This window comes from Centroberyx affinis, unplaced genomic scaffold (genome assembly GCF_046629955.1).
Source record: "Centroberyx affinis isolate AG114_WGS23_722 - 3 ecotype Tasmania unplaced genomic scaffold, CSIRO-AGI_Caff_v1 ptg001114l_1, whole genome shotgun sequence".
NCBI classification, from domain to species: domain Eukaryota; kingdom Metazoa; phylum Chordata; class Actinopteri; order Beryciformes; family Berycidae; genus Centroberyx; species Centroberyx affinis.
This window is the reverse complement of record NW_027279656.1, coordinates 274,348-299,394: the sequence shown is the minus strand read 5'-3', so window position 1 is coordinate 299,394 and position 25,047 is coordinate 274,348. Positions and strand designations below refer to the sequence as shown.

The following is a 25,047-nucleotide window of genomic DNA, read 5'->3' as shown; positions in this document are numbered from 1 at the left end:
CACCCTGAGGAGGCTGCAAATGACAAAAAGCATGGTGTTTCCCTATGACTTCTAAATAAAGGCATTTTATATATATACTGTATATGTATATATAATATATATACTGTATACATATACTCACAACTCACAGCTGTGCCCAGACTTAAACATTTAGATATCAGAAGTATAATACTTATACATTTTTTTCATTCTATGGATATATATAACATTTTGGAAATCAACTCTTCCTTTCCATATTTGACCGATCACTAACCGTCAATCGTGGCGTTCTTGACCGGCTCAATTCTCGACACGATCTCCGCCAGGTCGGTGAAGGAGGCGTTCGGACAGGTGACCACCTGAAAGACACACAGCGATGCCGGCCATTCCAATGAAGAGATCTTTTCACTGTATGAATCTAAATCAGCTGCAATTTCAGTTGAATGCCTTATTCCCATTCTCTTTGCTTGTGGGTTTAAAAAACACATCAATCAAACAGTACTTGTAAATAGAGTAAGACTTGAAATAAAGTGTGCTCCAACTCTCTGACAAGGAAACTGATGCCAATATGTAAATTTGGGGTGTGGCTCGTCAGTTTGTGTCCTCTTCCAGCCACTTTCATTGTGTTGCAGTCAGGTGATAACCTCTTATCTCCATAACGTCAACTATTGAAAACTATGGAAACTATGGAAAACAGAGGACAGCCTTGTTTTTATCCAATGGGGTTTGGAAAGGGTTTCAGAAGCCCTCGGGTCCTGGAACTGGAGTGGAACTGGTGTTTTCACAACAGCGACTTACAAGTTCCTTTCCAAAAATCTATGTAGTTGGTAAAATAATTGACTTCACCAATGCTAGACAAGGATTAAACTGTAAAACTTAATGTAGATCCACATAACTTTCATGCTCCTACAAATGTTATATTGTGGCAAAACTGACAAGACAAAAAACAGTGGAAAGTGCCACTGTTGAATGAAGTTTCCCGGCCCGCGTCAAACTCACATGGCCGGTTTTGGTCTTGTGGAACTCCTCCTGATGTCTGTCCTTAAGCATGTTGTCCACCACCCCGCTGCGCTGCCACACATCGAACAGCGTCTTCCCGTGCTGGTATCCCACCTCCTGGGGCAACGGTGAAAGAGAAGAGGATTAGGGTGAGATTCAAAGCTGGGCAGATGGGAAAGCCGTGGGGGGGGGGGGGGGGTGGAACGGCGACGGGGGAACAAAGGGGCGACTCACAGCGATCTCGTCGAACTTGCCAAACTCCAGCGTGCCGTAGCGGTCGATGGGCGGCCGGATGTACTCGCAGTACTCGCTGTCTTTGACCGATTCCAGCTGCCGGACGCAGCAGACGTAGGCCAGCCGGGTCTGGATCTCCGCCATGTTCAGGACCTGCGGAAGGAACGTGAGTAGGATTTCATCATTTATGTGCGCCAGAGGATTTTTCCCGGCAAAGACCTACCAGGCACCGGGTGTTTAGAACAGCAAATGTCAAAGCTTTTATGAACTGGATATAGGCTGAATCACTATTGTGTGGTATCAAGCTGTAATTTGGTGGTCATCAGTTCTGTTAGAAAGACATTTCACCACCACCACCGCCAATAACTTTGGCTGTCTTTGACATTTTGCCACATTACCCTAAATTTATGCATCGGTTTTGATTAATGGGTCGCAGAATTTGCACAGTGGAATACATTAACTATTGTGTTTCACGAATAAGCCCAGTGTATAGTGTGATTATGTGTTTTATGTGCAATATGATTAATGTGATGGGTGTGTGTTCACCCTGTGTGTGTCTGTTTCTTTTTTAAAACAAAGCTGCTATGATGCGTAAGAAATTTCAGAGAAATCTGACAAAGTTCTATCATATCGCATCGTAACTTAACGCAACGTAACGTATCGTGTCATATCGTAACGTATTGTATCGCATTGTATCGTAACGTAACTTAACGCAATGTAACGCATCGTGTCATATCATAACGTATTGTATCGCATTGTATCGCAACGTAACTTAACGCAATGTAACGCATCGTGTCATATCATAACGTAACGTATTGTATCGCATTGTATCGCAACGTAACTTAACGCAATGTAACGCATCGTGTCATATCATAACGTATTGTATCGCATTGTATCGCAACGTAACTTAACGCAATGTAACGCATCGTGTCATATCATAACGTAACGTATTGTATCGCATTGTATCGCAACGTAACTTAACGCAATGTAACGCATCGTGTCATATCATAACGTAACGTATTGTATCACATTGTATCGTAACGTAACTTAACGCAATGTAACGCAATGTAACGTATGGTGTCATATAACGTATTGTATCGCATCGTACCATAACTTAACGCAATGTAACGCAATGTAACGTATCGTCTCATATCATAACGTAACATATTGTATCGCTTTGTATCGTATCTTAACGTAACTTATCGCAATGTAACGTATCGTGTCATATCGTAACGTAACGTATTGTATCGCATCACATTGTAACGTACTGTATCGCTTCGTAACTTATCGCATCGTATCATATCGTATCGTAGCCTATCGTTTTGTATCGTATCTCTTCAACAAATCAATAGTCATTGCCAAGTACATGTGACATCTGCAGTAAAGATCACCTTGATTTTCTCAGCCAGTGGGTTGAAGCGCTTCCACAGCAGCCACCAGCCGTTCAGGGAGTCGCCATAGTTGGTCAGGTTGGTTTCGTCCTGGCTGCCGACGTCGATTGCGATCACAACCTTGGCCCCCATGGAGCGAGCCACGTCGGCTAGAGAGTGACAAAGGCATTTAGAGAGAAAGGGATTTAGATAATATTCTGGGTCTTAGGTACCAACTGCCAAAAGGAAGAAATAAGTAGCTCGAATAACCAATACTGAAATTGCCCATCAGCACACATGCAGAAGGGATTTGTTTTGCTTAACTCATATGAAGAACTACATTCGAAAACTCTTAATATCGATTTTTAAAAGGTGCTATGTGTAGCATTTTTAAACATCAATATGTCATTGTCAAATTAATTATGATACCTTTGTGTAATTACAGTAAACAAATGAGACCATGGTGGAGATGATTGGTAGTCTGTCTCACACCAGTGGTATTGTTACTACTAGTGTCTCTCTCCCTAGTGTCTTTGGGTTTACTAAAGAGGATAAACATGTTAGTGATTTTACCACAATACTACTAATATTTTGATCATTGGTGCCCTTTTAATGTCTGTCTGTTACTTCCATGCCCATGTCAAAAGGTACTATTAGGCATTCTTTGTTGTCTTTATATGTTGTCCCTTATGTGAGTTAATGTTGCATGGTGTTTGCCTGGGTGTCTGTATCTGATGCAATAAATGGGGTAAGAAAAAGGAAGTGATTTTTCCATCGGCCTTTCACTCCTTCCTCCATCTGCCATCACCGGGAACTGAAAGCTTTAGCTGCGTCTGCACAGGAAGAACAGCGCCCGCTTCCTGTTTTGTGCTGTAAGTCAATCCAGCAGATTTCCCTTCAAACCCGCCCCGGTGGCTCACAATGTAATATGCAATGTGAGAGGCTGGTAGAGCCTGCCAAGCGTCTCAGTGAAGGTCTTGTTTGTTTAGGGTAATTACACTAATGTTTCAAAATGAATGTGGTGATGATTTATTGATGTTAAGTATATCATTTGACGTCTCCAGAATATAGAAGAGCCAGGCTGTGAAAGTGCCATCATTTTGGCAACCAAGGACTGAACTTACCTTTTGTCCTTTTAAAAACTAGGCGGGTATGTGTTTTTCTCCTATTCCCATATATAGTGGCGGGTCAGGAAAAACAACTACTGCCCTCTCTGCAGTACTCACCAGGCAAGTTGTTGATATAACCCCCGTCCATGAGCAAATGTCCATCTTTGGGGTCACAGAGAGGTGGCAGGTAACCAGACAGTGACATACTGGCCCGGACGTACCGCCACAACGAACCTGTAAGGGGAGTGACAAGTCTCGGCTTAACTGGTTGACAAATAAAAAGGAGAGATAAACTAGTAAGAGTAAAAACGGAATTATACAGCTCATTTCAATACAGTGTCGCAAAGTGCTTCACAAGCAATAAAGATAAAACAAGTCAGCAAGATAAACAATGAAAGAGCCAGACATGAATTAAAAACAAGACGGAATAAATCAGGCAAATGCACTGAGAATGAAATGGATGAAAACAAATTATATAAAAGTCTTTGATAACACTTGACATTTTAAGCACATTGTGAGTGCACGGTAATTATAATCAGAGCATAATAAACATAATGTGCAAATGAACTGAATACATAATGGGGCAACTACATGCATTAGGTACACCTGCTCGTTAACGACAATAGCCTGCTCCACTAAACAGCCAGTCGTGTGGCAGCGACTCAATATATAAAGCATGCAGACATGGTGAAGTCGCTCAGTGTGTTGTTCGACCATATATAAGAATGGGGGAGATGTGTGATCTAAGCCAGTGGTTCTCAACGTGGGGTCCGGGGACCACCGGGGGTCCTTGAGGGGGTTCCAGGGGGTCCCCAGCAAATTGTTGAATTGTTAAACTTCACCATTATTTCACTGACAAGAAGTTAAAACAATTAGAGAATGTAGAAGAATGACTGTTTTGATCATAGTTTCACTGTTATCTCTCTACCTACAATACAGATAATCATGGAATTCTGGACAAATTTTCAGATTTGGGTCTGAGACACAAAATGTCATCAAATGGGGGTCCATGGCCCCAGTGTGGACTAAATTAGGGGTCCTTGATATGAAAAAGGTTGAGAATAACTGCTCTAAGTGACTTTGACTGTGGTCTGATTGTTGGTTCCAGCAGACTTGGGCAGCTCTTTACAACAGTGGTGTGCAGAAGGGCATCTCACAACAGCCCATTTATCATAAGGGCCCTTATGATAAATGGGCTATAGCAACAGATGACCAGCCGCTACTAGATAGGTGTACCTAAAAAAGTGTATATAGTGATGCATATAGTGATATCATGTATTAGATGATATTAAATTGAGTGTACATTTCTGACGTTTACATTACATTGTAAGAAAAGTTTATCTATGAGTCTAATGGGTTTATAATTTGCTTGTAATGCTTCACAATGCACTTCAAGTAAAATATTACCAAGTCTTTCTGTAAAAAAGGTTTGTTCCAAAGCCTAAGGAAGGGTTCACATTTACATTTTAGGCATTTAGCCAACACTCATTTGGTTGCTCACTGCCTGCAATGAATGTGCAGGTAGGGGTTCGGTCTTTCTAAAGGACACTTTGACAGGACACATGGATGTTGATGGACACATTGACGGCCGCGGGCATCGATCCTGTGACCTTTCAGCTATGGGACGGTCTCTCCAACCACTAGTCCTTCCTTGCCATCGCTGGCCGCAGGTCACCTTTGTGTCTCTAAGCCAGGATTTTGAGAACAGCCAGGAGGGCGCTGCACTCCAACTCATAGGGGATTTAAAGGTCTGAGGCGTAGCTGGGGGGGGGGGGTAAGAGATAGAAGAAAGAAACGGCAGGTAGACAGACCGTATGTGTGAACTCTCATGGAGGAGGCTGTGATATCTGTTGTTATGTTGAAGTACGGTATCCACAGGTCCTAGGAAAGGAGAGAAAACGGATCTAAGTGTGACTGAAATGACATTTTGTTGACATTATGTCTTGTTTAGACCATGGACATGTGCTACCAATACATCTATTTCCTACAGATTATTTCATCAAAATAGAGCTCCTCCTCCTAAAAGTGACATGATTTACTATGCACTTTCAATTCTGACGGCTGAATTCAAATGATGCTGTATAATGTTACATCAATTACAGATGGATAAACATGCACAGCAGCGCCAGCAGACTAGAAACGGGGCACACTTAGTTTCCCGACAGAGTCTGAGGGGCGATATCTCATAGATGAAAGGAGAATAAATACTGTGAATTTTGTCAACACTCATAATAGCATAATTGCTGAGTGCCTTTAGAGCAATACTAATCTGTTTTGATTTTGGCCAGCGTTGAAAACCAAGTCTAAAAAATCCCTTCCATGTCTCACTTTAGTTCTTATTCTATCGCATACATAAGTGTTTTTGGGCAACAGGAATATTTTGGTCGCTTGTTATTTTTGGTGATCATTCTACTGTTGCACTAATTGTCACCCTGTCACTAAAAGTCACCCTGGATAAGAGAGTCAAGCTAAATGGCTAGAATGTAAAAATGTAAAGCTGGGGAGAGTCTACCTACCTCTATCTGTTTGCCCTTGAAGACGGAGCTAATGCTGGAGTTGAAGGAAGCTCCAGAGAACATGGAGGTGACTGGGTAGGTCAGGTCCAGGACCTTCTTGAAGATAGATGTCATATCCTGACGACAGAAACAAAAAACACAACATAATAAAAAAACATCAATATGTATCAGCCGGTCTTATCAGGTCACCTCAGAACCAATTTATTGCATCGAACTGGTGCAAAAGTCTCAGGACTGTCGAAGCGTATTCCATTCATCTTTTCACCATGCATTGCACCATGTCTTCTTGTAATAAAGAGATCTTTTCTTGTTATTTTGGATCTTTGATGGACTGATTAGATTATGATAACTACAGATGTCGTAATTATTGATATACAGTACTGTGCAAAAAGTCTTAGGCACCCTAGATTTTTTTATATAAATTTCTTAGAAGTCTTCGATGTTTATTTGTTTTCTGCATTAGTGTGTCAGTAGACTACTGTTCATTGTAAATTTTTGATATTCAGAAACTTTTCATTTCATTAGTTTTGAAAGCATCTTCGCTTTATGGATTTCTCTGACATATGCCTAAGACTTTTGCACAGTACTGTATAACATAACAAAATACGGTATTCTACATAGCTAAAGTGAAAAAGGTGTGTGCTGACATGTTAAGGGAAAATTTAAGGGGAAATCTAATTTAAGAAGGATTGGGAATCGCAAACCAATTTCGGGCGAGAAAAGACGAGAAAAGTTCTCACAATAACAACAACTATTATTATGAGATGAAAGTGACACGCTTCTGTCCGTACAGGATTTTCATTCCTTCTCTACGGCCTTCACCCACCATGGCCCACTCGCGAGCCCGCACCCTCATGCGGCTGTTGCTCTTCTCCTCGGCGTACAGCGCTCCCATGAAGGAGCCGATGGAGGTGCCGCCCACCATGTCGACGGGGATCCCCGCCTCGCTCAGCGCCCGCAGGATGCCCACCTGAGAGCAGCCCCTGGAAACGGTCAGAGTCCCGTCAAATGACACGTGGTGGACGCTTTTATTCAGAAGTCATATTAAGTCTTAAAATCTTAGATCCAAGATTTTTTTTCCGTGCGGTGAGGTAATTCCACTTGTTTCTTATGTAGTTCCGCTTCTTTCAAGGATTTCCGAGAAACAAGCGTCAATATCTTGCAATAAGGTGGAATTATGCATATCACTCCAGTGAGAAAATGACTCAAGAAAATTCTTAAAAAAGGTTTATCTGCAGTGGAAACAAGTGAACAAGTGCCATTTTTCCACTTGTCTTACGAAAGATAAATAACTCAACGACTCAATACTAGACTAAACGACTTGTTAACATGGATATTTTTGCAGTGAAGTGCCTTACAAGTGCATACAAACCCACAAAAACTACAGGTAGCTCTTCAAGAGAAACAGGCATACGCAGTAAATGATCTAACTAGCCATGTTTTCTAGCAGCTCTCTGTGTACAGCTGACAGGAGTGCCTACCTTGCCAGAGCTCCAGGACAAGCCAGAGCAATAAGGGAGAAGAAACGGATAAACAAACAGACAGGAAGGATGTCAGAAATGAACAGACCGACAGCCACAGACAAACAAAATGAACACAGACGCACAGTAACACAAAGAACACAGAGCCTCACCTCAGTCTCAGAAATGACATCCAAGTGGTAAATTGTTTCACATCTGTTTTTTCTACATTTATTTTCATGTTTTTCTCATTTGTTATATGCTGCACTGTACAGTATATTGACATATTTCTACATTTTTACTTATATCATGCTGCCTATATTTCATATTTGGGGATTTTTCTAATATGGAGCATATTATATGGTGTGGTACTTTTCATTCTTACATTACTATCTACTATGCTCTAGTGCTGAAATTGCTGGTTGTGTATGTTTATATGACACCCAGTTGCTATATTCTTTTTAATATCCTTTTTTTCTCTTTACTGTATCCTATTACTACTGCTGCAACGAACCAATTTCCCCACAGCTTACAATGTGAGGTCACGCTGTCCCATGTATGCAGCATGTATATAGCATGTTACATGTGTGAGTTGTCACCAGCTGGTTTCCATCCAAGCATTTTGTATCTGCAAGTTTCGACGTATTGAATAAGAAATGTTTCTACGATTCCTTGAGGCGGAAAAAGAATTGGCAAAGAAAATAAGTGATAAAAAGCGAGTTTCGCACTGTTGCAACTATGTTTGTCTGTAAAATATTTGTCCACTACTTTTTTACATCAGGACTATTTATTTGCTTCAAAATCATCTAATGCAAACACCTCATCCACATTTTACTTAGGGCTGAACGATTTTGAAAAAATATCTATCTATTTTAACTGATATTGCAATTGCGATATGATTTGCGACATTAGAGGGAATGATCATTTTTACATCATTATTCTCATTTTCATTGAAAAACTTATTAAAACGATTATGGTGTGATTTTTGCGGGGATCTGTACCAAACAAAGATGTTTTCTTAAGTCTGTAGAATACGATGTGTAGGCCAGGACATCTCTGCAGCACCACACTATTTCATTTAAAATGCTATTTTGACACATTTCACCTTTAACAAATATTGCGCCTCCTGCGATTTGAAAATTGCAGCAGGCCATATTGCGATTTCGATAAAATTTCGATTAATTGTTCAGCCCTAATTTTACTTTTTGCCACATTTCTTAAGTTTGCTCGAATTCCGCTTGTACAGTTGGATAGAAACACAGCTAATATGCCCCTGCAACCAACGTCAAGGTCGTCTGAAAGTCTGAATTGTGATTGCAGGGTGTATAATGGCTCCTGGAGGCTCAGTATCACGGTGCTGGTAAATGGGATGCATGTATACAGAGCAGCGGTACCTGGCGCCTCCTCCGCCCAGCACAAGGGCGATGCTGTTGCCCGTCAGGCCCCGCGCCAGCCGGGAGAAGTCGGAATGACGATCCGGAGGCTTCTCGAACACACGCTGGTACAGCTCTCTCTGAAAACCACACACACACACACACACACAGAGGTGAAGCATTTGCTCACTGGACCAAAACTGCCCTGGAAAGGCGCAGGTTGGTGCACAGTGGAAAATGACATGCGGCGATGCAGGAAATGTCAAAGACAGACTAGCTGGCAGCGCCGCAAGTTCAACAGCCTCCTGCCGTCGAGGCTTCTGACTGTGACGGCTGGAGAATGGATTTCCGTGTGTCATCGCGGATAAGCTCTTCTTGGAGAGGCCCCAGGGGGAGAGAAGGTCATAATCTGTGTGTGTGCGTGTGTGTGTGTGTGTATGCGTGTAGTTCATTTTTTCCCCTTTCATTTATCATCATTTATCATTTTTTTGAGATTTCTTTTACAGGAGAGACCTGAGAATAAATAAACATTCATAAAAATGACAAAGAAAATACATAATACAGCATAGTCCGCAACACACAGGCACATTCAGTATAAAAAAAAACAGTATAGAAAATGTGATATATCATTGGTTTAAAATCATCGCCCTCAAGACAAGAGCTTGTAATTTCAAAGACGCTTTGCTGTCTGTTCAATTTATTTTTAAGGTGTTTTTGCACCAGAAACCAGCCATGCCAAATTGATAATTTATGCATGGAGTATTTAAAACTAACCAGTCCTTTGACAGTAGAGATATGAGGTACAAGCTTCAAAAAGTAGAGCCTTATACATAAATATGCATTCCGCTTCTCGTTCCAGTTCATGCAGGTCCTGCTGAGGATCCTGCATGAGCCAAAAGTTTCGGATGCGTGTATGGACATGTATGTAGTACCAGTTTGGGTAAGCTCCTCCTGGAGAAGACCCTGCGGGGGCAGGAGAGGTGCAGGTGTCTGGAGATCCAGCTTCGCATGTTGAGCCACTCGGCGGTGCCTCTGGGCGGCGGGCCGTCCTCCCTGTGCAGCAGCACCAGCTGCTTCTGGGCCCGGACCGCGCTGCCCTCCAGCATCCGCTCCAGCTAGAGGAAGAAGCAGAGAGTTTCCACTCAGCCCTGTAGAGGCTTCGCCGTTGCATCACTAATCTCTCAGCGAGCACGGCTGGCATCATCATGGAGGTCGACTGGAGAATTGGCTGGTCACACATAATGTCTAAATCAATAACAACAAAGCTAGAAAAAGATTGCTGTGTGTCGGTAGCTTGATTCAGCAATATTATAAGTAAAAGTCTGATAAGGTGGATTTGTTTCCAAATGTAGGTTACTGTGACACAGTAAACTGTCTTGTCTTTAGCCCTAGTCTCTACTCCAAAATATGAAGAGTTGTAGCTTGAAAAGAGTGAGCTCAGTTAACCTGAACAAACTGTTGGTTAGTTAACTAGCCAGCAGGCTCATTTAGCAAAGCAACTGTTCATATTAACATGCAACTACTAGCCACTACAAACAATAGCTACTGGTGGATGTTAGCTAGTGTGCAAATCAGATGTGTTGGTCAAACAGTGATGTTAGCTGACCAGATAATATGGTTACCTAGCTAACAAGCTGACATTATCTAAACACAGAATCGATGAGCAGCCTCAGTAAAACGATCAGTCTCTGACCAAAAACAGCACAGAAATGAACTCTGTCTACTCCACACTGTTGAGACAGTAATTAGCTGTTCTCAGTCACTGTTGCCCAAGAATTGCAGACCTCCAATATGGCTGCCAGAAGGTGTGTTATTCACCTGAAAGCCCTCTACTCTCTCTATTTTCAGTCCAAATAAGGGATTCTAGATCTCTTGATTGCCTTTAACTATGTTGAGCTTTCCTACCACCTCAATAAAGAAAGAAACAATAATAAATGGAGTGGACTGCTCACATCCCCTTTAACTGAATACATGCCATATACATTTTCGCTGAACTTAACAATACAGAATAATACTGCAACTAGAGAAGGTACTCAAGCATATTTGTGTTTGAGTTGTGTACAGTATCTCCACTAGAGCAATGGGATTTATTGCTTGGTGCTTTGATGTCAGTCAAACAGCAGCAATCTTGTTCCTCATCTTAATAACCGACTGAACAGTTGCGCCCCAGTCACTGTGCCCCATAGTTGCAGCCTCTTGCTGTAATTTGCACTAATAGGTTCTTACACCGATTAGCCTAATTAATAAGTCATTTAGAGCTAACTAATCCACACACACTCATTAGATTTAATTCCGTAAGCCAGCTTTATGCAGATGGGTGCATTAAGCAGAGTAAGCCACTGCCAGCGGCCCGCCTGATGTGCTAAATACAGAGGTATTTGTGCCTGGGTGTTAATCTACTCTAACTTCTTAACACAATTCAAGTTTTTATTATTATATTGATGAAGGAAGGGAGTAGACACACTGAACCCCTACATGCTGTGGATAGGAGCCTAAATATATTATGTTGGGTGGTTTGGCCTCATCTCGAGTCTCATCAATGTTCATCAATTACAGCATCCAACAGTTGACACGGATGTGGAGGAGAATGTACATGCTGTCTCCAATCTCCGGGACCTGAGTGGGTACGAAGCGCGTTTAAACGCAGCCTCACCTCGCCCACGGCAGGCTCCTGCTCCCCCAGTCCCACGATGATGATGCAGTCGGCCTGGCGGATGCAGCGCTGGGTCCAGGGCGTGAGGCCGGAGTCGGACTGGTACAGGACGATGCGGTGGATGTCTTCCTGCTGGCCGAGCCAACTGGACAGACGGTACTCATGGACACTTGAGAGGAGAGGCACATCATTTGAATTGAAACTAAACTAACTACTAAACTACTTCTTTATTGAGCAGTATCTACTTAATGACAGGAAGAACAAGTTGTGTTATTGTGAAAATGTATTTGTGGTCTTTCTCAGCTAGCATTATCTCTTGCGTGTGTATCTATTCAATGGTTTTCCATCATGCAACCAAATGTCTACCTGTCCAGTGCAGCAGAGCCCAGTCGCTGTTTGATGATGTCACTGGTCAGGAGCAAAGTGGGGCCTGCAGAAACAGGAACAAATCCAAGTATCTAAAGTAGCATCTCTAAAATAGCATCACGTCTTCAAGTATCAGTAATGCATGGATGCATGGACGACATTACCAAACCAAACACATAACACACAAAACTAAAGTGACCAATGTGGCTTTTTCATGGCTGACACAGACACAGATATTTTGTGGACTGAAGCTGCTGAAAGCTGATATTTTCTGCCAATATTCAAGATTTTTAAATTCAACCATGTTCACACCCAAAACTTTTAATGAAGGACAAGTATAAACCTATGAAACAGAATTTAAACCATGAGACATTAAAACTCTACTCTGAAATATAACAATCCTAATTCTAATCATATAATCATGCATATGAAATTGTACAATAAATATGTAATAAAATTAAATTCCATCATATCAGAGGACTTAAAGGAGGGGTATCATTTGCTTTTTCAGCAATTTTATATAATTACCTGGTGTCTATAAAATACGTCTGTTAAGTTTTTTTCAGTACAAATCGTTTAGTTATAGCTTTAGCTATTCACTTCCCAGTGTTTGTTTCCCCCCTAGAAGAAAATTGGTTGTTTTACATAAGCAGCTTCTTATGCTTATGACCTACTGCTCTGATTGGCTGGCCATTCTGGAAGGCCCGCCTTCCTGGTCGATTTCAGACAGTCCAGTGTCTACATAGAAACTGGAGCAAAATCTGACTGGCTTGTACAAGGGGGCGTGTTTTATAGTTGGTGATTGTGGGGAAATGGCAAAGTAACATGATTCCATTTTTTTACTGTGATTACTGCTTTGTCGGATAGAAAGAACCATGGTATTCCCATTGTACTGTAGTGGTACAGTGGTAGTATAGTGGCAGCAGTAGTAGTCGTAGTAGCAGTAGTAGTATATGCTTTGTTGGATCCAAAAAAACATAATTTTCCTTTTACAAACTTGTCTAAAAGTTAGCAGGTTTCTTGTCAAGCTCATCCTATGATTCTTGACTTTTCTTCACAGACACCCTGTAAAAGTCGAAAGTGTGTGTGTGTGTGTGTATGTGTGTGTGTACCGATGCCGCTGAGCGCATGCTGCAGCTCCAGAGTGAAGGCGGTGAGGGGAACCTCGTCAGACACAGGCAGGATGGCCACAGTGGACAGGTTGGAGGCCGGGTTCCCAGCGTCCCACTTACTGGTGGGGGTGTGGAGGCCCAGACCGCGAGCTGGAGGGGCAGAAGAAGAAGAAGAGTGTTTTCTCAAGTTTTTTCTGCTCTGTTCATGCATATTTAACATGAACTAATATTTGTTAATGTTGTTATTCTTGCTTAATTCATGACACTTAATGTAAATGTTACCCGAACGTTTTTTTGTGGTTCACGGGTACATCCCAAAATACACCAGCCACTTATACTGTTTTACAAGCCAGCTACATTTTTAGAACAGGCTATTATCTCCACATGACGGCTGGTTACTTTCCAAAGTGGCTGGTAGAGCAGACAAACCTCGCTCTCATCCTGACAAACACACACACACACACACACACACACACACACACACAAACAGAGGTGTGTGTAGAGTACCGGCCAGCGGTCCGTTGACCTGCTGCATGTTGCCCAGGATCTTCTGGCCCAGCAGGTGGATGAGCCGGGTGACGACCTGAGGATACCTCCTCTTGATGGAGTTCAGAGCTCCTTCGGGCAGCTTGGCCAGCTCGGAGTCCCTGACGGCGTGGACCGTGGTGGCCCGGTTCAGATGGGTCAGCGCCTCCACCTGGCCAACAGACAGGGCAGGGGGTCGTGCCGACGTTTGTTTCCCCCGACAAAACATTTCACGGATCGTAACCTACCTCGTTATGAATGGAGATCACGCTCGGTTGGGATCTTATTATCAAAACACAAGCGCCCATTGATTCTACAAGGAAGTTGTCAGGCCGTACATTAGTCTACTTGTTATTTATTAAGTGCTTTCCCCCCCCCCCCCACGATAATTAACTTGCGCATTGGCAAAACAACAACGCGCACCGGGGACGAATCAAGGACGCACACATTTTTTTTTTAGAGGATACAAATTTTGGCACAAACACCGGTAAAAGTTTCCATAATCTTCGCCAGTGGTTTTTCAAAGTGGAGTCTGAGGACCACCAGGGGTCCTTGATAGGAAGCCCGGGGGTCCCCCAGCAAAATGAGGAATATTTTAATTTCACTGTAATTTATTTCACTAGAAATGATCCCAATTATTCAATATGAAATGAAAAATTGGCTTGCTGGACAAAATTTTCTCAAATGGGGGTCTGTGGTACTAATGTGTGTCTATCTGGAGGTCAGTGACATACTGTATGTGATGATCAAGACATAATGCTTAAACCATACATACTTATTCAATAGGATATGATACAGATAAGCCTTTAATTTCTTGACTGGACTTGACTTCAAAACAACAAATATCACAGTATGTGTAATGGCAATGGGTCTACAACTAGGGTTAGACATATGGGGCTGATATTGACCATTTATGAAATATCTGTTATCTATTTTATCTCTTACACAGCCTTTTTGGTCCAGTCCATTTTGTTGATTTCTAATCAAATTAACTGCCGACACCTTGTGGCGAAAAGATGGAACTGCTTGGTTACAGCAGACAGAAAAACAAGTCTGGAAACCCTGACATGACATTTGATTTTCTTTGAAGATTTTATTTCTTTATTTAATTGTTCAATAATGTTTTTTTGTAAATTAAATTCTTCATTTAAAGGTAGTAATGTCTCCCCAAATGTTTCCCCTCCCATTGAATAGGTGCGGAGGATCACTCGGAAATTCACTAGTCTGGGTTTCAATGGAGAGTTTTAGTGTCCCATGGTGGTCTAAATGTCGTTCCATAATTTCCCAGTGAGTTTCTGACCACTCACCACACCGATCAGATCGCCGCGACCGTACTCCCCGGCCAGCTCCTTCTTCCCATCGTCCTTTGCGATGACGGAGCGCAGTCGGCCGCTGAGCACGATGAAGGTGCTGTCCGACTTGTCTCCCTGTCTGGAAACGACACGGCAATCAGGGGGCCGCAACATCCCACATTAACACACACACACACACACACACATACACACACTCTTTCCCTTTGATTTCATTCCCATTATCTGCATTAGGGCTAGTTTAATTTACTTAATTTCCCTTATTACTCGTTTATGTATTTTGTTGTTTTGTATCATTGTCCTAATTGTTGAGTTTTGATATCTTGATTTCTACTAAACACTTAAACTTCACCTCTAGTCATACATGCAATATGACCTTCTGTTGACCTATGACTATGAATATAATTTACACTTTACACATCCTGTATTTGCTTTTTTTATTTCTGTAAAATGTAAATTTTTCTTTTTTTTTTTACTTTTACATTTTTAATTTCTTTTATATATATATATTTTTTTTAATATTTCTGTTATATATACAGCAGTAGAACATAACGTATATACTGTATATGTTTTTGTATTGCGATATTCTGAATTTCAATATATCATCCCATCCCTAATTAAGAGTACTGCAGTGAATTACTACTTCCAGAGAGTAATAAGTAAAGTAATATCATTACTTTTGAGCTGAGTAATGCATTACTTTTTTTTGGAGTAAGGCGTCCATCGCTGGCTGTGAATGCAGTCGGTACAGTAGATACCTGTAGACGGCCCGGCCAGCCTCCACGGCCATCCAGTCCAGGGCGAAGTCGATCTGTCTGACGAAGGACGACACCCTCTTCACCACGGTGTGAGCCACGTTCAGCACCACCCTGGGGTCCTCGCGCATCATCCTGCGGGGGATCCGAACACAGTCAGATGCTACAGCCAACCCCACCGCACTGACATCAGATCCTGTGCCTTCGTAAATGTACAGCCGAAGATGTTTTAAAGATCATGGGGCCTGTATTCAGGGATGTAGAAACTCACTTTACCCACCTTTGAAGCCTGACATAAATCTATATTCATACTAAACATCATACAAAGTAGTATCAGACTGATGTAAGTTATATGATGATAGGGTCATGTAAGGTGAAAAAAACCCAATAATATTAATGTAAATGTAATTGTTTTTATTTATATTGGAAGTTGTTTACCTGATGAGGATGATCACCAAATGGAGATCATAGGCTTTTTTATTTACCACTACATCACTGCCTGTATTAGCAATACTGAATGATATCTAAGCTCAGGAATTTATTCAGCAATTTAAATTCCGAGCAAAAAAAAAAAAAAAAAGTATATATATACTGTATATATATTAGAAATAACTAACAAAATTGACCGTACAAATCCAAAATCTTATCTGTGTTGCTGCTAGAAAAATGCATAAGAAAAAAAAAATGAGCTGTACATTCTGAATTTAGATTATAAAAACAGGATTCAATAGTAAACTTCTATGTGCTGTATTTACAACTATGTAACGGCATAATGTAATATTTGCTGGTTAATGTAATTCCAATATAATATTTTATTACCTTTTTATGGAAGAGGATTAGGGCATGTGTGTAAAATCTATTTAGATATATTGATTTATTTGATTTAGTTTAATCTCAGAATTCTAACTTTAAACTCAGAACTCAAATACATTTTTCACATGTGGCCCTAATCTTCTTCTGTACATTTTTGATTCATATAGAGGGACATTTTATTACATTAGTTGTGCATTATCGGCAGTTGTTATATCATCAGTTGCTACAAGCCTAAAATGTAAAACTGTAATCTAATGTGTGTGTGTGTGTGTGTGCGACATCCTACTCATAGAAGTGGGCCTTGGAGATGGAGAGGAAGGTGCAGTCCCGGTGAGCTCGCACGCTGAAGATCAGGGGCTCCCCGGTGAGCACGGCCAGGTGGCCCACCAGCTCCCCCGGGTGGGTGACGAACAGCAGGGTGTCCTCCTCGCGGTCGATCATGCGCTGGTACACGTGGAGGGACCCCGAGATCACGAACGCCACGCTCACGTCCTGGAGAAGAACCCGCGTGAAGAGGTTTTAGTGGAGAGTTTTAGTGTCCCATGATGGTCTAAATACTGTTTCAGAGGCTTTTCCACCCTGACAAGGATACAGTTCTGGGGGGAAACACTGAAACATTTGGAATTTTGAGGATTTTTTTTTTGGAGTTTGGCCTAACAGACTGACCTGGTCTCCCTGGCTGGCCACAAGAGAGCCGGCTTTGACCTGCCGAAGAGTCACCCGCCCTTCTAACAGACTGGGGTCCTGATGAAATGAAATGAAAGATCAAAAACTTTGAAAAAAAACAACACAAAAACTGCAGGACTCCACACACAACATAGATTCATAATCACAAGACAGAAGATATTTTTTGATAATAAGAGGGAATAGATGTAGCTTGTATCTCAGTTCTCTCAGTACCTGTATTTGGATGACCTTCAGCAGGTCTTTCTTGGCAGCTTGGAAAATGGCGTTGACTTTATTATGGTGGGCATCGTGTCCCCCTCCCCCTCCTCCTCCTCCTCCTCCTCCTCCTCCTCCTCCTCCTCCAGCATCACTGTAGTGGTAAACAGCAGACGGAGTGTGCAGCATCGTCACACTCTTCTTCAGAATAGACTGAGGGAGAGAGAGAGAGAAAGAGGCACAGTAGAGACTTTGAGCAACTGAACCCCAATCTCGTCAATCGTTCAAAGTCACTCTACTGTATCTATTCATAACAGCGCTCATAAGGGATCATAATGCATATTCACTGACCTTGTGGACAACAGGACTCGGAGGCAGCGTTTCCTCTTTGGCGATTCTCGCCCGCTCGAATACTCTGTTGAGGTCGGCCGACATTTCACCTGCAAGGCAAACGCAAAGAGGTCACAGTCGTCATACTGGTCGCCAGAATCCAGTTGCATAAAGATAGACCCAGTCTTAGACTTAAATATGACCTTAAGTCAAACTTGCTATAGACACTTATATTTACCTGTTCCTACTACTTCTTGATTGTTGTAGATCTCTAATGGTTTGTTTCTGTCTCTAAAGACTCTCTCTCTTCTTCAGGTTCTTTCCAAAAACCAAAGATTTGCCATCCTTTATGAAACAGCTTCAGTATTTAAACTTCCCGCTCTGACAGTTAGGCCGACTCGTTGCCATAACAACAAAATTCTTAACTCAAGATTAGCCAGGGGGAAGGTGGCTAACTTTCCTACCTCAAAATAAGTCAGTCGTAATATTTAAGTAACATACAGTCTTAATTAGCCTAGTCCAACCTGAGAATGTAAGACCAGTCTAAGGCTTAGACTAGTCTTAAACTAGCTTTATGCAACTGGCTCCAGGGCTGGGTATCAAAAAACAACACCCATCCAATTGCCTAAGAGCCTGTAGGATTTTCATTAGGTCCTTGTTGAACTGCCGTGTGTGAAATGTCTGTGGAAGTGACCTTTATAGACATCACATGGTCATGGACATGGTTTGATTCTGTTTAGACAAGATAATGTTATGTGGACCGTGTAACAGGAAAAGAGTTTGCTGTATTGCATATGCTGCTATCAGACCAGAAAGGTATTGAAAAATCTAATCAAAGAACCTGGATTGAATGTAATGTTTTGGAACCAGTGTCAGCAGCCACACTTTCCCAGAATGCCTTGCCCTTTTGGATGACAGGTGGAATCAAAAGGTCATAACTTTGATCCCCACAAACTGCCAAAGTTTCTTCCTGCAAGAAACTAGACCTCCTTCCTGTATCAGCTAAATGCCTAATATCTGAAATTGTAATGTATTCTAACATATTAAGTATTAATAATGAAGATGCAGGTTTATACTGCTTGTGTGTGCGTACCTGTAACAGCCATTGGGGTGGAGACGGAGCGAGATTTCTTGTATTTCGCCGCGGAAATTTCCGAGAGGTTGGACTTCCCGCTCTCTGTTGCATCAACACAAGTGCATCAACAAAACAGATAATGGCAGGTAATGTGTCTAATTTCAGCCAGGATAAAATTCGACCTAAAAAAGAAAAACTGCTGTGTGTCCGAACCTGTGTCAGTCTTCTCGGAGCCCGGGTCGTCGGAGTGGGACGGCTGCCTGCGGAAGCCTCTGTGCGGATGGGCCTCACCCAGGACATGGGCCACCGACACCAAGGGGACAGCTTGGCTCTCCTGTAACACACACACACACACACATAAATGACTAACATCCAATAACATGCAAACCCATTTCTAATGAAGTCTCGGCTAAGGTTAGATCAATATAGAGGTCTGTTTTATGATGCAGTTTGTTTCAGTACATTTTTATTGTAGAATTGATCAATACTACACTGGTTGTCTATGGGAAACTCTTAACCTGAACTGATTCTAGCAAGATTCCACACAAGTATGCATGAATACATTGGTTATGATGGTCAAAATGCTGTTTCAGAGGCTTTTCCACCCTGACAATAATAATAATAATAAACTCTATTTGTATAGCACCTTTCATACAAGAAATGCAGCTCAAAGTGCTTTACAACGAAGAAATTACATGCACCAAGTGCTTCACATAAAACTTGATAATAATAGTGAAAATAAGATAAAGAGGAGAATAGAATACATAGAATGAGCATAAAAACAGGGATAGAATGCCATAATTAATGTAAAATAAGATGGAGAATAAAACCCACTTGATAATAATAGTAAAAATAAGATAAAAATGAGGAATGCATAACCTAAGATGGAAAATAAAACCTACATACATAGTACATAGAATGAATAAAATCAAGTAAAATACAAACATTTTTAAAAGAAGTGCAGCAGTGCATAAGTGCGAAGGACAAGGATACAATTCTGGGGGAAACACTGAATACTTGTCATTATTTTGGCATGAAAATGGTCAGATTTAAAGATAATGAAGACCAATATGGGTCGAACCCTAGTGTGGACTGAGGCTAGCGGGAGGACAGTACCGGGTTGAAGAGCTCAGTGGTCAGGCCCAGGTAGTTGTGCAAGGCGAGGAAGGTCACTCTCTGCAGACGCACCATGATTATCTACAGGAGGGAAACAGGAGAAAATGGATGAAATAAAGACTGGTTGCAAAAACAGAAACAACTGCCTGAAAAAAAGCTAAGATATTGGGAAACCTTACCTGGATGACGCGGACCAGAGTTTCGGGGTACTTCTCAAAGACCGACTGGAAGGCCGCAGCTGGAAGACGCAGGACAGTGGAGGGAAGAGCCGCCCTGGCAGACACCGTCTTGTAAGGCGCTGGATAGCCCTGAAACACAGATAATATGTAGCGCAAGATGGATGCTATGAATAATGCACACTTCTCAAAAAGTGAAGAGGGCCAGATCCAGTGCAGACGTACAGTGATGATATCCAGGATGCTGAGCAAACTGTGGACACTGTCTCCTGGTAACACCTCCTTCACCACGGCGTCTGTTCCGTCCTGCGGCAAGAAAACACAATCCAGATCTCAACAAAGAGTGTATAAGAGCACTAGTAAGGGTTCCCACTCTTTTTACATTTTAAAATTCCACTCTTTTTTAGACTTTAAGACATATTTTTAGACATTTATACAGCTTTATCACCCACTTGCACACACTTAAAAATAAAGGTAATAAAATCACTAACATTCACAGTTTCTCATGTTTTCCATTTCTTTAAAACAGTGGTTCTCAACGTGGGGTCCGGGGACCACCAGGGGTCCTTGAGGGGGTTCCAGGGGGGTCCCCAGCAAATTGATGAATTGTTAAACTTCACCATTATTTCATTTACAAGAAGTGAACACAATGAGAGAATGTAGAAGAATAACTATTTTGATCATAGTTTCTCTGTTATCTCTCTACCTACAATACAGATAGTCAGGGAATTCTGGACAAAATTATATCTGACAATAAAAAATATTCTCAGATTTGAGTCCGAGAGACAAAATCTCATCAAATGGGGGTCCGTGGCTCTAATATGTACTACATTTGGGGTCCTTGATATAAAAAAGGTTGAGAATCACTGCTTTAAAAGACTAGGAAACTGCCAAAATGATTTTTTTTCATTCGTTTTCATACCTCCCACACCTTCATAGGAGCCCCGACTGGTAGTACAGCCATAGAGAACGTCTCCAAATATAATAATATGTGGCGTTAGATGATAAAAGAATGACAGGCGATATGCAAGAAGCATCTAAGAAAATGAATCCTGACCCACCACTGGTTAGATCACGTGACCATATGAACATCAGAAGCTGGGAGATCTTACGTTCTCGTGGATGCACAGCTCCAGGCGGCCATCTTGAACCACGTAGATGCTGTCGTCGGTGTCCCCCGGCCGGAAGAGGGCCTCCCCTTGGTGCAGCTGGATCAGCACCATGTGGCGACACAGCTCCAGGAACAGGGGCTTCTCGAAGTGGCCGAGCACCCTGGTTCCAACACACACATAGACATAGGACACACAGGGTGCTGTTAAATAGGGTTCGACCGATATGGGTTTTTAATACCGATATTTTCAGACGGAAGATGATGTTTTTGTGCCGATATTCAATAGTTGTACATTTGACTGTTTTCTTGAAAAGCCTCTGAAACATTTAGACCATCATGGGACACTAAAACTCTCCATTAAAATCCAGGATAATACTAATACTAAGGCTGGGCGATATGGTTGAAATCAATATCATGATAATCATAAGGGTTTTTCTCAATATCAATATATATCACGATATGGTTCATGTATGCAAAATCACGTTAAATAATCAAATGAATGTTCATCTCATTGAAAGGAATGGTAATGTTAGGTGTGATGTCAAACAAAACTGAAATTTTCAAGTAATATTCCTACCATACCTCATTTTATGAGAGTTTTTAAGTAAAATTTGCTTGTCATCATCAATTTAGACAGCAGAAATCTGTGTCACGATATCAAAATATATTCATATCATTATGATATGATTCCACTGAAAGACAATAAACGATAATATTGAATTATCGCCCAGCCCTAACTAATACTACTACTACTACTACTACTAACAATAACAACATATTCATGCATACTTGCAAAACGTTACATTACAATAAATTCAGGCTAAGGGCCTCCCACAAAAATTATGTAATCAATCAAACTGCATCATATCCATCATATCAGAGGTAAACAACACTAACTGGTCCACATCTGATTTTTATTTTAATTTTTAATAAAAGACAATATCGGCTCCATATATCCGACCATATATATCGAAGACAATGCACTGCTTCCAATCATAACTATTCATCTTTCATCAATCTTCACATCTTAACATCATCTAAATTCATTTGAATATACTTCTGGGTATAATGTTACTGTATTCACCATAGAAGAGATGAAGGCAGCTGATCAACTAGGGAGCCAGACAGCTGAGATCACATTCCGAATAAACTGATCGCTCATTAATAAACTGATTATTAAGTAGGTTTATATGTTGAGAAATGCCTGTAGAGAAACTGTACTTGTTCCTTTACCTGACGTTTTTCAGCATGTACAGCACCTCAGAGGGCAGATGGGAGTTCTGCACGTCGAACTCGGTCAGGTCGGCCTCCAGCAGACAGGGAGGAGGCTCCTTGGGCTGCAGGGTGGGGGGCTCCCTCCGGATACGCAGGATCCTACACACACACACACACACACACACACACACACACACACACACACACACACAGTCCTCCAATGAAGAATCCTCCACCCCTTGCTTGTTCTTTAGTTGCTTTAGAACAAGTTGTAGTTTTAGAACAACTTTAAAGTTGATTTTGATTGTAAAGGTAAGTCTCTTGAATTCACTGTTAGTTTTTATAATACTTTTTATATTAAAGTTTTATATAGATTTTTCAAAGCTATAACCCAAATTTCTCATGACCTCATTCCTGGAGTCCTTCAAATTACATAGCATTAAAAAAAAAGTGTCTGCTGTAAATCATCATAATAACCTCTTCAATTCTCAGTGATTCATTTTTATATGAATGTATTTTTAATTTCTATTTTATTTTGTTTATCTGTGTTTGTAATGGAGTTTCTCATTGATTAGCCTCCTTAGTAGTTTTGTACTGAAGTGTGTGAATATCATTTTGCCTGATCCTAACACAATACTATATGTTATATCTTTCTACCCCAAACCCTCCCAGAGAGAGGACTCACTTGCGTGCTATAGACAGGACTTTGGTCCTCTTCCTGACTCGCTGCCGGGAAGCTGAGTTTGAGTTGGTAGTTGAGGCTGAGGACAGGGTCTGAACCTACAACAACAACAAGTGGAAAGAGCTTATTGATTTGACAACATGTCTGCATTCAAGTGATGATATCTGTAAGGCAACCAAACTGTTTCTGGTAATATTAACAATACTAATGATACTGATAATAGGGTTCGACCGGTTTCTGAAGGCCAGAACTGATCTTTTTGGATTGAAGCTGCCGATTGCCGATTGCCGATTTTCGATTTCGATCAACATTCAATATCTACAAAATTACATGTATTCAGTGTTTCACCCAGAATTATATTCACTTAGGGTGGAAAAGCCTCTGAAACAGCATTTAGACCATAGGACACTAAAACTCTCCATTGAAATCCACTGCTACTACTTCTACTACTACTACTATTGCTATCACTACTACCACTGCTACTAATAATAATAATAATGCTAATAATAATAGCAATAATAATAATAATAATAATGATGATAATAATAGTAAATCATATTCAAGCATACTTGTGTAGAATCTGATCAAAATGTTGCATTAAAATCAATTCAGGTTAAGGTCTTCCCATAGACAACCAGTGTAGTATTCATCAATTCTACAATAAATATGTAATCAATCAAACTGCATCATATCCATCATATCAGAGGTGGACCACACTGACTGAACCAGAGTAGATTTTTAATGAAAGGCCAATATCAGCCTGACATATCTGTCTAACACTAATAAAAACAATATCTAGAAAAGCCTTTTTAAAACACCCAAACACACATTACATTAAACTCAGAAAAGTGTAAAAACACAAATGAACATATGAACATGAGAAGAGGTCAATGAGCTAAGTAAGAACAAAGATTTGATCATTTCAGTGAATACATTAGTGTTTCTAATTGCTGTTAGATGGATGTGAGAGGAGTGAGGAGAGACCCACCTTTCTCATGATCTTCCTGCCGTAGAACATCACCTTGTCTCTCTTCCTGAAGCGGTAGTGAGGAACGCCGGCCTGCTCCTCTGAAACACAACAGACATCATCTGTCAGACCTCTGCCACTTGTATGAGGGTTCCTGAAGTCCTCATACTAGAGTTAGACCGATATATATATTTCATTCAAAATCAGATCTGTCCCAATGTCTAAATACTGTTTCAAAGGCTTTTCCACTCCAAGAAGAATAACATATTTTGGTATAAAAATGGTCAAATTAAATATCAGCTATTATCAGCTTCAGTCTAAAAAGTCTACAAGTATTTGCATCGACCGTCAAAAAACCATACTGTTCTAACCTTTTCTCATACCGTGTGTGTTAAAATGAATTGTGAAACTGTTTCTGCACCACTGTTGCAAAGACAAATTACTGATACACTTATTGCAGTCAGAAAATAATGTGTTTCTGAGATGAACAAAGTATTGACATTTCGAAAAAAATCTCCTAAACTTTTTTTCCAAGACTTACTAATACATGTACAGTGCATTTGTGTGTGTGTGTGTGCATTTTGTATATTATCGCACACTGAAAAGCTTTCAATAAAAATGTAATTTAAAAAGAACAGGGTGTACAGTGTGCAGTGTACTGACTGGACAGCTTGTATCTTCTGTAAAGAAGAAACACAATGACGCCTATGAGAGAAACCACTGCCACAGCTCCAATCAGCAGGCCAGTCCACTGGAGGAGAGAGAGAAAAAGAAACAAAACATTTCAACTTCAAACACACTTCAAACCAAACTGCACAGTTACCATGGAGCCTACTGTCACTCAACATAGTGTAAAGTGTTAGCATGGAGCACCAGTCAACAATTTACACATGGATGATTTTGGTGTCTCTGTTCTCCT

General features: G+C 41.1%; 1 protein-coding gene across 1 annotated transcript in view; it reads right to left on the bottom strand.

Annotated features, from left to right (window-relative positions):
• The window catches only part of pnpla7b (patatin-like phospholipase domain containing 7b), a 28,508-nt gene that overhangs the window by 2,793 nt on the left and 668 nt on the right, over positions 1 to 25,047 (bottom strand). Inside the window, exons 3-32 of the mRNA XM_071523775.1 lie at positions 24,792 to 24,879; positions 24,150 to 24,229; positions 23,165 to 23,259; positions 22,498 to 22,638; positions 21,266 to 21,425; positions 20,379 to 20,459; positions 20,157 to 20,285; positions 19,978 to 20,058; positions 19,075 to 19,195; positions 18,880 to 18,963; positions 17,808 to 17,896; positions 17,475 to 17,669; positions 17,241 to 17,318; positions 16,861 to 17,066; positions 15,765 to 15,896; positions 15,004 to 15,127; positions 13,679 to 13,868; positions 13,172 to 13,321; positions 12,060 to 12,123; positions 11,694 to 11,862; positions 9,973 to 10,155; positions 9,062 to 9,180; positions 7,034 to 7,190; positions 6,208 to 6,324; positions 5,503 to 5,572; positions 3,809 to 3,925; positions 2,604 to 2,752; positions 1,213 to 1,365; positions 979 to 1,095; positions 254 to 338 (exon numbers count right to left, since the gene is read on the bottom strand). Of these exons, the coding sequence (XP_071379876.1) occupies positions 254 to 338; positions 979 to 1,095; positions 1,213 to 1,365; positions 2,604 to 2,752; positions 3,809 to 3,925; positions 5,503 to 5,572; positions 6,208 to 6,324; positions 7,034 to 7,190; positions 9,062 to 9,180; positions 9,973 to 10,155; positions 11,694 to 11,862; positions 12,060 to 12,123; positions 13,172 to 13,321; positions 13,679 to 13,868; positions 15,004 to 15,127; positions 15,765 to 15,896; positions 16,861 to 17,066; positions 17,241 to 17,318; positions 17,475 to 17,669; positions 17,808 to 17,896; positions 18,880 to 18,963; positions 19,075 to 19,195; positions 19,978 to 20,058; positions 20,157 to 20,285; positions 20,379 to 20,459; positions 21,266 to 21,425; positions 22,498 to 22,638; positions 23,165 to 23,259; positions 24,150 to 24,229; positions 24,792 to 24,879 (3,724 nt within the window). The remainder of the gene's footprint in view (positions 1 to 253; positions 339 to 978; positions 1,096 to 1,212; positions 1,366 to 2,603; positions 2,753 to 3,808; positions 3,926 to 5,502; positions 5,573 to 6,207; positions 6,325 to 7,033; positions 7,191 to 9,061; positions 9,181 to 9,972; positions 10,156 to 11,693; positions 11,863 to 12,059; positions 12,124 to 13,171; positions 13,322 to 13,678; positions 13,869 to 15,003; positions 15,128 to 15,764; positions 15,897 to 16,860; positions 17,067 to 17,240; positions 17,319 to 17,474; positions 17,670 to 17,807; positions 17,897 to 18,879; positions 18,964 to 19,074; positions 19,196 to 19,977; positions 20,059 to 20,156; positions 20,286 to 20,378; positions 20,460 to 21,265; positions 21,426 to 22,497; positions 22,639 to 23,164; positions 23,260 to 24,149; positions 24,230 to 24,791; positions 24,880 to 25,047) is intronic.